The sequence below is a fragment of the Megachile rotundata genome, chromosome 13 (assembly GCF_050947335.1).
Source record: "Megachile rotundata isolate GNS110a chromosome 13, iyMegRotu1, whole genome shotgun sequence".
NCBI lineage: Eukaryota > Metazoa > Arthropoda > Insecta > Hymenoptera > Megachilidae > Megachile > Megachile rotundata.
The window spans coordinates 8345611-8358510 of record NC_134995.1 but is presented as its reverse complement, the minus strand read 5'-3'; the positions used below and the strand labels follow the sequence as shown (position 1 = coordinate 8358510).

The 12900-nt window shown below is 33.0% G+C and overlaps 1 protein-coding gene across 3 annotated transcripts in view; it reads right to left on the bottom strand.

Annotated features, from left to right (window-relative positions):
• LOC105662701 (uncharacterized) overlaps positions 1 to 12900 on the bottom strand; it is a 20951-nt gene extending 8051 nt beyond the window's left edge. The window contains exon 1 of one of the 3 annotated variants that reach the window (XM_012287207.2): positions 12638 to 12900. In XM_012287207.2, the coding sequence (XP_012142597.2) occupies positions 12638 to 12646 (9 nt within the window). In that variant the 5' untranslated portion in view covers positions 12647 to 12900. The other 2 variants (XM_076539227.1, XM_012287206.2) reach the window with 2 other exon arrangements.

The window sequence follows — 12900 nt, the reverse complement described above, 5'->3', positions numbered from 1 at the left end:
CAAATCCCTAAATTCCCAAAACCCCAAATCCCAAAACCCAAACTTTCACCTTCCCAACATCCAAAAGCACAAAACCTCCACAAACTCGACCCTACCAATCCTAACCTAACTTTCAAACTTGCAATAAACCACGTTTCCTAGACATAAACATCAACTTAGACACGTGATTACATAAGTGTCAAATTCGTTTGCAGGCAACGACACACCGGCAACGACTTCCGTATTAGCAGAGAGCCAAGACACGCCTATAACTCAACAGCGTAAACATCTTTAGAAAGTTTCTAAATCATCATCGGTATTTTCATTGGTCCACAGACTTCTCATTAATATTTCGAGAAGACGAAACGGAACGAAATTGTGTTATGAACAAACGGGTTGGTCCATGTGGCTTTCAGCGTGGGTTTCACTTTCGAAAACTCACTGACTGATCATTTGACACCGTTCATTCTCTCCGTGTTTTTTTACTTGACAAATTATGCCAGCACGTGAGAAAGAAATCGTTTCGCACGACCTCATATGCTGATAAGGATGCTCAATTTTTAGGCGGCCTTTTGCTGTGATCTCTTGTTTGTTACGAAAGATGAGTATGAAACTTCCTGTGACTGTATAGTGTTCTTGGGATGACTTTTCGCGGTTTTCTCGTGCAATTTTTTTTTAGGACTTTAGGATTGTGGAAGGTTGGATATTTAATGTGTATTGTAAGTGTTAGGGTTATGGGAAGTTATGGGAAGAAAGTTAGGGTTATGGACTATTAATATTTGTTGTAAGTGTTGAGGTTGTAAGGTTAGAATATTTATGTGTTTTGTAAGTGTTAGATTAGGTTACTTTTTTTACGATTAATAATATTGTCTATGTTTATGTTAGGATTATTGTCTATGTTAGGAAAGTTGGATAATTAATATGTTTTGTAAGTGTTAGGGTTATGGGAAGATTGGATTATTAATATTTGTTGTAAGTGTTAAGGTTATAGGAAGGTTAAAATATTTATGTGCTTTGTAAGTGTTAGGTTAGGTTACTTTTTTTACGATTAATAATATTGTCTATGTTTATGTTAGGATTATTGTCTGTGTTAGGAAAGTTGGATAATTAATATGTTTTGTAAGTGTTAGGGTTATGGAAAGATTGGATTATTAATATTTGTTGTAAGTGTTAAGGTTATAGGAAGGTTAGAATATTTATGTGTTTTGTAAGTGTTAGGTTAGGTTACTTTTTCACAATTAATAATATTGTCAATGTTTCAGTACTTTTATGATTAATAATATTGTCAGTATTTCAAGAATTAATATTCAATGTTTTAAGGATTAACATGTACAAATATATTGTCAGTATGATAGTATTTTAACAATTTGTATATTGTCGGATTTACATATAGCCATATTGTGATATTTTAATATATAAAAGTTATCAATATTGTAGTATTGTGATGTTCTAAAATTAATATCAATATATTGTATTATAGCATTTTAACAATCAATATGTATATTATCAGTGCTCTAGTATTTTAACAATTTATATATTGTCATATTGTGATATTATAATATATAAAAATTATTTAAGAACTAATACATATATTGTCGTTATGGTAGTATTTTAACATTAATATGTATACTGTCAGTACTACAGTATTTTAATAATTAACAATATGTGAACATACTACTGTCAGTATTTGTATATAGAATACTTTAAAATATTTATTTATTTCTTATAAGAAAAATCCCAGTATAACCCACAAGTTTAAATAAGAGAACATACTGTATAATTTAATAAAACAATAAAAATAATTATCTGAGGCTTCCATTAAAGATAAGCAATTGTAAATTGAGGTTATGTAAACATCAACAGAAGAAGTAGCAAAAAGTTATTATAAACAAATAATTCTTTCATCCTTATCAGAAGTAATTTTGCAAAAACTTAAGCTCAAAAAAGTATATATAATTCCAGAACTTGTGTATCATCTTCATTGATACTTTCTACCATTTTCCCGCCATTTTCCAACCTGAGTAAAGTCTTCACTTGACTTCGCCTGAGCGAAGTTAGAAAATAATTGTTACGAAGCAAACGATCAACGATACCAATAATTAATAAAGAAAAAGAGGTGCGAAAGGATCAAACAAAGTATCGAAACGATAAACGAGCTATGAAAGTATGACAATGCAATCCTTAATGAAATAGTTTCACAGTTATCTTGATCGCAGATGCGTGTCATAGATACGAAGACAATCGAAAGATGAGGTTGAGTAAAACGATGAAATAATACGCTTCCGTAATCTGATATTCGTGATACTATGGATCATCTGAAAAGATCAGCCCGCGTAAAAATTCGTCACACGATTCCTTGCGTCACACAATACCGCGAGATTTTAATCTCTGATTTGTTGCTAACGAGCGATGCTGAGATTGAGATTTTGTTGTAAAATGATTTGTAACGTCAAACGATGTGGTACATAAGTTAGCAAATATAAGTTAATTTGTTCTGATAAATTAATAGCTATCAGGTTTTATTTATTTTAGGGAAGATTATGTTCTTATTGGTTATGAGATTATGTTCTGATTTGAAAAATGTAAGGGCAATATAACAAGATGCAATATGCAAGATAAAATTATGATATAATTTATTAATGCAGTGTGTCAGTAGATCATTTAATTTCCAAAATCCCTACATTCCAGAATCCCTAAAATTCTGAAAATCTTAAGAATCCCAAAAGTGTCAAAAATCCAGAAAATCCTCAAAATCCCCAAAAATTTCAAAATACAAAAATTCCTAAAAATACCTAAAATCTTAAAAAAAAACCCTTACATCCTAAAATTCCCAACAATCCCCAAAATCCTAAAAATCTTAAAAATCCCAAAAGTCCCCAAAATCCTAAAAATCTTAAAAATCCCAAGAGTCCCCAAAATCTAAAAAATCCCCGAATTCCCAAGAATCCCTAAATCCCTAAAAATCCCCAAAATAAAAAAAATCTAAAAAAACCCCAAACTTTACAAAAATCCCCAAAAGTCCCTAAATCCCAACATTCTAAAAAATTCCAGAAATTCCAAAAATCCCACAAATCCCAAAAAATCCAAAAATCTTCAAATCTCAATTTTCTTGCGATTTCATTTTATGTCTAACAAAGTAAGTACTTAGATCACATAGTCTTTGCTTTAATAAATATGAAGCATAATTTCTCTCCGAAGCAATTTTACTTTTTCTAATACTGATCGATAATATCAATTTTCTAACGAGACGCGATGCAAGATATCGAAGGTGTTAATTAACCAGCAACAGATCAGTGGTAGCCTCATGCAATGGTAATCAGAGTGAACCAGTCAAGCTCCAATTACGGTAATATACAATAAATTCCATGCGATATTTCGTGTTGCGAGGAGGCCTTTTTGCTTTACGTTGCAATTTACGAATGGATTAATCAGCATTTCTATTTTCAATAAATCTTATCTGGCGTTTTCACATGTGCATACTTATGCATATCCATTTACATGTTTATTCAGATTCATACATATTTATATTAATACATATATGTACATATATGTATATGTAACATATGTGTAACATATTCATATATACACTTATATATGCATAATATAATATGTTCATTCTATAGCTGTACGTATAATAATTAATTCAATGAAATTATTAATAATAATTTTCTTCTATTTTAACTTCAATTAAAACTTAAAAAATTCAGTTTTGTATTGCAAAGATTTATTCAGAATTTAAACTAATAAATATATGTAACATATGCATATATATGTATACGTCTAATAATTAATTCAATGAGATTATTAAGAACAATTTTTCTCTATGTTGGCTTCAAATAAATATTATAAAAACTCAATTTAATATCTCAACAATTCATTCATAAATTAATGTAATAAATATGTATAACATATTCATACATATCTACATACGTACTTACACATATACACATATACATATGACATACAAATTTATATTTAAATCCACACATATCAATAACTATAAATATTTAATACTTCTAACGAAATAAACAAGATCCCCAATAAAATAAATAATCAACTTTCTTGAAATGTCACCCACAAATAAGAAACATACAAATCAAAGTATTAATTATCAGTAGAAATTGTCCACCATATCGAATAACAGTGAAACCACCTTAAGCATTCCTTTTATGAAAGATTTCTACACAACATCAGACCTAGTACAGATAAAATAAGAAACACAAAAGTCCAATCACCTACTGACCCTCGCTACCATCACACATTACCACCACAGTGTTACCAATCCCTTACGATATTGCATTTTGCACAATTTTTTAACCAAACATTTACTTGTCTCTCCCAACCAAAACAAAATAAAATAAACAAGGTCCAAAGCGTATTAACTTCCCAGAGGTTCCAAAACTTTGTCTCGAATTTATTTCTCATCAGACTTTAACCTCAATTAGAGTGCGACTGAAAGCGAAATACCATGAGAGACCATGTGGTTCTCGAACGATAGAAAGAGATCCGGAGAAGCGATAGAAAGATGTTGAGAAGAAGACGGACTGAACAGACTACGCCGTTAATATTGTACATATGTACTTTCACTCGGTAGTATGTCGAGGATGTGCACGTTCGTGAACTTGCCACGATCAGCGTAAAAAGCTTCGATGATTCGAGTTGAGATGATACAACTTGAGATGAATGCAACTTGGCTCTTCGACGTGGCGTCCTCAACCTCGTTCGTGACAGATTATTAGAAAAACAACACTCTGCGTTGATTAAACATTTGTGAGTGAATTATAATTTAGAAGCATTTCGAGTACGGAATTTGGAAATTTAGAAATCCATTTGGGGATCTAGGAAATTTGTTAGATCTGAGGATTTTTGGGGGATCTAGGGATATTTTGGATGTTGGGGTATTTGGGATCTAGGGATTTTTTAGGGATCTAGGGATATCTTGGATGTAGGGGTATTTAGGATCAAGGGATTTTATGGAGGATCTATGGATATTTTTGATGTATGGGGTATTTGGGATCTGGGGATTTTTGGGGGATCTAGAGATAGTTTGGACGTTGGGGTATTTGGGATCTAGGGATTTTTGGGGGATCTAGGGATATCTTGGATGTAGGGGTATTTAGGATCAAGGGATTTTATGGAGGATCTATGGATATTTTTGATGTATGGGGTATTTGGGATCTAGGGATTTTTGGGGGATCTAGAGATAATTTGGATGTTGGGGTATTTGGAATCTAGGGATTTTTAGGGGATCTAGGGATAATTTGGATGTAGGTGTATTTGAGATTTGGGGTATTTTGAATGTAAGGGTATTTGGAACCTAGGTATTTTTGGTTCAAAGGATTTATGATCAGGCATTTATGGATCTAGGGAGTAACATATTAAGGAATTTATAGATCTGGGAATTTTTTAGGTCTAGGGACATTGTGGATCTAAAGATTTTTGGCTTTATGCATTTATGAATGCAAGGGTCTCTGGATCTAAGGATTTAGGAACCTGGGGATTTAAGGATCCAGAGATCTAGAGATTTAGGGATTTAGCAATCTGGAGATGTTGTGATCTAAGTTTAATAGTAATTAAAATTCCTGAATACTCAATTAAGCAATTTCCAAATTTACAAACCCAATAGTCTCAAATTTACAAAACTCCAAATCATCCTTCAAAACTTCTAATTAAACCCCAAGAACTATCACCGGTTCCCTCAAGATCCAGAGAAAATAACGAACGCGACATTTTCCAACACATCACTAGCCAAGAAAAGCGTGCATTACATCAAAACGTTCGGAAGAAAGAACGACTCGCATTTTGAACAGGTCCAAGCAGAAACGCGGAAATCCTGGCACGTGAAAGCGCGTTTTCAGTGTCGCCAAGTACGCGCCGATTATACAACCGAGTCCTTGGCGTTGAATAATGCATAGGTCCGGCAAAGAAGATGCAACGAATCGAGGGAAGCGCAATTAACTTGCAATGTACAGCGGTACGCGACGAAACGCATCGCGGGCGACGAGTGAAAGTCGAAGATGACAGCTTTGTAATGAACGTTGAAGGAACGTCCTCGTTCGGAACAATTTGCGGGATGAGCCATATAACTGGACGAGCCTTCGTGATCGATTTGCCCCGATGAAGGCTCAATGGAAAGCGATCGAAAGAAATCGCTCGTGAGAAAGAGTTCAAGGATGTGATATAAGATTTGAAATCGGGCGGTTAGGTTAGGTTCGAGATCAAAGAATTCATCTTCTTATCTTGATCTCGGGTCAAGTTGTACTTTCATGTAGGTATTATTCCAATACTCTGTTATGATATTCACTGTTTTTAGTATTCACTAAAATTTTAGTTAGGGATTTGGGGAGTTTAGGGATTTGGGAGTTTAGAAGGAGAGTAAGTTTATTTTGGGAATTTAGGGATTTGAAAATTTGGGAATTTAGAGATTTGAGAATTTGGGAATTTAGGGATTTAAGGATTTGGGGGTTTTGGGAGTTCAGGGATTGGAGAGTTTGGGGAGAGAGGGAAACTTATTTTGGGAATTTAGGGATTTGAGAATTTGGGGGTTTTGGGAGTTTACGGATTTGAGAATTTGGGGAGAGAGGAAATTTATTTTGGGAATTTAGGGATTTGAGAATTTGGGGATTTTGGGAGTTCAGGGATTTGAGAGTTTGGGGAGAGAGGGAAATTTATTTTGGGAATTTGGGGATTTGAGAATTTGGGAATTTAGAGATTTGAAACTTTGGGAATTTAGGGATTTGAGAATTTGGGGGTTTGGGAGTTTAGGGATTTGAGAATTTGGGGGTTTTGAGAGTTCAGGGATTTCAGAGTTTGGGGAGAGAGGGAAACTTATTTTGGGAATTTAGGGATTTGAGAATTTGGGAATTTAGAGATTTGAGAGTTTGGGAATTTAGGGATTTGAGAATTTGGGGATTTTGGGAGTTCAGGGATTTAAGAGTTTGGGGAGAGAGGGAAACTTATTTTGGGAATTTAGGGATTTGATAATTTGGGGAATTTGGGAGTTCAGGGATTTGAGAGTTTGGAAACAGAGGGAAATTTATTTTGGGAATTTAGGGATTTGAGAATTTGGGAATTTTATTGGGAGTTTATCGATTTGAGAGTTTGGAGGGTTCAGAGATTTTAGAATTTGGAGATTTTAGAAACTTGAGGATCTGGGGATTTGGAAGGTGGGAAATTAATGAGCTGGGATTTAGTGATTCGGCTACAAAAAATTTGGCAATGAATTATATTGTTCTCAAAGCGATGCTCTCTTATGATATTCACTGATTTTAGTATTCACTAAAATTATATTTTGAAAATTTTTATATTGTGAAGTTTACCTATTTACAAATTTTCTGATTAGTCCAAATATTGACTTCAAGTTTCACAAAGATCTTCACAAAATTATTGTTTCACAAAATTATTAAATTACAAAATTACTATCTTTAAATAAAATCATTGACAGCATTCCTATTAAATAGTTAACAGTCAGAATTATAAAGAACATAGTTTCTATACTGATTTTCATCGCGATTTCGTAACGAAACGCCGAGCATACGTTTAATCAATGGCGGCTTTCAGATTGGGTCACGGCGTCATCGGAGAAAAAACTTTCTTCTCGAAGGATCGAAAAGATGCCACCTGCTTAAAGTTCGACGAACCATAGAATATCCACACCCAAATCGACCTCGTCATAAATCGTTTAATAATTACTTTCTCCTAGAATGTGGTTACCCTGACATTAACCACATTGTATTAGAAACTGTCTAGCCTATTTGACGTCTCAGTTTTCAGGATGTCGTCCATCTTTGTCGACGATAACATCAGTAGAACAAGAATGAAATGTTCCCAGTTCATTTGTCGATAAAAGTGTGTTAACGCGTGAAATGCACGGTAATTGCTTCGCAAATTGTTTGAAGCTGATTTGAAAATTGCAACTGAAGGATTATTGTGGAGATCGAGAGTAGAACTGCTCTCGGAATTTTATGACAACAGGAAAGAACTTAATTAGAGGATTAGACTTTCGTTCTTTATATAGAAATCTGAATATTCTGTGTGTAGAATATTCTTTATATAGAAATCTAAATATTCTTTATATAGAATGTTCTTTACATAGAAATCCAAATATTCTTTACATGTATAGAATGTTCTTTATATAGAAATCTGAATATTCTATATATAGAATGTTCTTTATATAGAAATCTAAATATTCTGTATATAGAATGTTCTTTATATAGAAATGATTTGTTTAACAATTGCATGTTTTGTTTTAATTGCAGCCTTACAATTGCAAGGTCAAGAGAAATGAGACGATTTTAAGAGAATCGTGAAAATGATAAATGGAGTTAAATGATAGAAGGAAAAACCACAGCGACCGCAACGTATTAAGTTTCCGTGCTTGTGTAAATTATACGCAGGGATTAAGAAGTATCCGTATCGTCTCGGTTCATTAACTCTGAGAAAGCTGCCGGATCGTTGCATTTGGAGATGCTGGTCAGAAATGGAGGATTGCAGTGAATTCTGTGTTTTAAGTCTGTGGTGTAATTATTGTTGTAGGGTGTGGGATGCAAGTGGGACAGTAAGAGGGAATTTATGAGTAATTATTTTATTTAAGAAATTGCAAATTTGAAATTTTTGTACTCCTAATAAAGGACTAAAAGAAGTTTATCATGTCCTTTAATTTCTAAATTTCAAAATCTTTAAATAGCTGCAAATTTTAAATCTGTATATTCTAAAATTTCTAATTTTTTCATTTCTAAACTCTCAAATGTTAAATTTCCCTCAAATTCTTTAATTCAAATTTCCAAATTCTCAAGTTGAATTACTAAATTTCAAGATTTCCTGATTCCTCAGTCACTAAGTTTTCAGTTCCTAAAATTTCTAAAATTCCAACTCTTAAATTCCCTAAATTTTCAAATGTCCCAAAATTCCAATATTCCTCAAATTTCCCAAAATCCAAAAATTCCTTAAACTCTTCAAAGGCCCTAAATTCCCCAATTTTCTAAAAATTCCCTCAATTCCCCTCAATGTCCCAAAATTCCCTAAATTTCCCAAAATTCTCATAATTCCCCAAGTTTTTCAAAATTCCAAAAATTCCCCGTATGTCCCAAAATTCAAAAATTTCCTAAATTTCGCACAAAATCCAAAATTCTCTAAATTCCCCAAATTTCCCAAAATCCAAAAGTTCTCCAAATTTCTCAAAATCCAAAAATTCCCTAAATTCCTCCAATTCTCCAAAAATTAAAAAATTCCCTAAATTCTCCAAATGCCCCAAAATTCTCCAAATTTCTCAAACTCCAAAAATTCTCTAAATTCCCCAAATTCCCTAAATGTCCCAATATTAAAAAATTCCCCAAATTTCCCAAAGCCCAAAAATTCCCTAAATTCTCCAAATGCCCAAAAATTCCCCAAATTTCTCAAACTCCAAAAATTCCTTAAATTCCCTAAATACTCCAAATGTCCCCAAATTAAAAAATTCCCCATATTCCCCAAAAGTCCCGAAATTCAAAATTTCCAAACTTCCCTAAATTCCTAAAAATTCAAAAACTTCCCAAACACCTCAAATTTCTAAAAATGTAAATCCGCAACCACCCAAATGAAATTCAACTAAAAACTATAAAATCTCAACAGTAATAGAAAAGATGACAGTGCACACGATCCACACTGATACCCATCACCATTTCATATCACCCGTTTCGTCCAAATCTAATTTTCATCGCAATTAATTGCCTCCGTCCGTCACATTCGTGCACCACATAACAAATGGGTTGATGAAAAAATTAATTCGCTCCGTTAACGATCTTCTCTACAAGATAGACAAGATACAGAGAAGTTCGTTTAACAAATGGATCGTTAAAACGAAATGAATTTCCGTGGCTACGTGAACAACCTGGTAAAAGACTCGAGAGGAAAGTGGTATGATGGCCGAAAGAAAGTTTTTAATGATAAAGGAACGAATCTTGTTCGTCGCAATAAAATTTAAACGATGTAAGAATTCTATGCAATTATAACGTCAAGTTGTTGGAAATATTTTTTTCGTTCTTTTGAGTTTTACAATTAGTTATTTAACTACGGGTGTGGTTGTTAGGTTAGGTTTGATAAAATTGTAGATACGGGGTGTGGTATATAAACAAGATAATTTTTACTAATATCCATTATGGTTTATGTACAATGAAATTGAGACAAGAAAAACAAAATGAATGTAAAAAAAATTTGTTTAAATAGTATTTCAATTTAGTAATAAAATTGGGTAAAATATTTTAAGATTAAACTAAAACTTATTCAAAAAAAAAAGAGTATCTGCCAAAGAGTTAAGTTTGCATCTAAAAATTTTAAACAATGTTTCAATACATGTGTCAATATTTTACAATATTTATTTTTTTTATCTAAAATTGAATATAGACTGCAGTAAATAAAAAATACATCAACGTTTCACAATATTTTTTTTTTATCTAAAATAGAATATAGACTGCAGTAAATAAAAAATACATCAACGTTTCACAATATTTTTTTTTTACCTAAAATTGAATATAGACTGCAGTAAATAAAAAATACATCAACGTTTCACAATATTTATTTTTTTTTATCTAAAATTGAGTATAAACTGCAATAAATAAAAAATGTGTCAATGCATCGCAATAATTCTTTTTTTTTTTATAAAAATTAATAAAGAATGCAGTGATTAAAAAAAAGGAATTCAGCAAGAGTTTAATTTGGTAAATAAGAATGACGTCAAAGAGGAAATACAGAATGCGTTTGTAGAGCTGTGAACACTTGAATTGCGGGCCGCACAAACACGGGAGAAGAAAGTCGCCTTGCACAGAATGCTCATCGGGAACTTCTTCTGGGTAGAAATCTGAATTTTTCCAGCATTGAGTCGCACGGCACAACTAACTTTCGATTGCCGACACGTCCGTTGGATTTATAAGTACGTTACTCGGCAACAGGATTTAGAAGATTAGCTATCGCTGACTTTTACTCTCGAATTCACTAGTTTTAAACTTTTTTTTATATATTCAATTTTTGATATTCAGTTCTATATTTTGAAAGTAGTAGAGCAGAGTTTTTAGTTGGGTAGATTTTGGAATTCTCAAGTTTTTGGGTTTTGGGAAGTCTTCAAATTCTTGAGTTTTTAGATTTGAAAATTTTCTAGTGATATTTACTAGTTTTTGTAGTTAGAAAATTACTAATTTTCATGTTTTCAAATTTTTTAATTTTGAAATGTACATGTAACTATAATTTTCAAATTTCAAATATCAAATTCCTAAATTTTCAAGGTTCTAGGTTTTTAACATTTTAAATTTCCAAATTTTCAAATTTCTAAATTTCTAAATTTCTAAATTTCTAAATTTCCAAATTTCCAAATTCCCAGATTCACAGATTCCTATATCCCTAGATTCTCAATTTTCCAAATTCCCAAGTCCCTAGATTCTCAATCTCCCAAATTCCTAAATCCCCAGATTCTCAATCTCCCAAATTCCCAAATCCCCAGATTCTCAATTTTCTAAATTCTTAAATCACCAAATTCTCAAATTCCCAAATTCCCAAATCCCCAGATTCTCAATCTTCCAATTTTCTAAATCCCTAGATTCTCAATCTCCTAATTTCCTAAATCACCAAATTTTCAATTTCCCAAATTCCCAAATCCCTAGATTCTCAATTTCCCAAATTCCTAAATCTCCAGATGCTCAATTTTCCAAATTTCCAAATTCCCAAATCCCCAGATTCTCAATTTTCCAAATTTCCAAATTCCCAAATCCCCAGATTCTCAATCTCCTAACTTCATAAATCCCCAGATTCTCAATCTCCCATTTTCCTAAATCCCTAGATTCTCAATCTCCCAATTTCCTAAATCACCAATTTCTCAATTTCCCAAATTTCTAAATCCCCAAATTCTCAATTTCCCAATTTCCTAAATCACCAATTTCTCAATTTCCCAAATTTCTAAATCCCCAAATTCTCAATTTCCCAATTTCTTAAATCACCAAATTCTCAATTTCCCAAATTTCCTAAATCCTCAGATTTTCAATCTCCCATTTTCTTAAATCCCCAAATTCTCAATTTCCCAATTTCCTAAATCACCAATTTCTCAATTTCCCAAATTTCTAAATCCCCAAATTCTCAATTTCCCATTTTCTTAAATCCCCAAATTCTCAATTTCCCAATTTCCCAAATCTTCAAACTATAAAATCCTAAAATTCCCTAAAGTCCCCAAATTCCCAACCCCCAAATTTTCAAACCCAAAATCCCAAATCCTAAAATTCTTAAAATCCCCAAAATTTCAAAAATTCACAAAAATCCCAAATCCCCAAATTTGCAAACTTACTTCCACCATCCTGATCCAGCACGTGCAACCTACGTCAAACGAAACTAACCCTACCAATAAACTCGTTTGAACGAACAAATTTCCTTTTCTATAAATTTCCTTTTCAGGTACACAACCGACGAGTATCTGTATATTGTTCTTTCCTCACTGAAAGCACTTTTCACTTTTGTCGTTAGGCTGATTTTCACTGTCACACGACGTACACGAATGGAGGAATGGTCACCGTTGAAAAGACAGGTGCAACGAGGGCAACGTGAAGGAAACGTATACGGATATATACAGAGAGGCGATAGTGAAAAAGAAAGAGAAACTTGTCGGTGAAGAGGTACAGTGAATGAGTGGTTTCGTACTCACCAAGCTCATGATGCTGTCTGTGCCCACGCTCGGTTAGCACGCGGCTTTTACTCAGGAAGATCATCTTCAAGTAGCGATAGTTTTTAGGAAGAGGGAGGGGTCCACGATGTTGATACACGTGTGGTCGCATACCAACCCGAAACGTTTCGCTGTTTTCCATACTGCCTGTCGATAAACGTGGCCCATTTCTAAACAATACTTTTTCTACTCTCCCATCGCATTTTTGCGAACGTTAGAAACTTTCGTGCTTCACAGACTCTGAA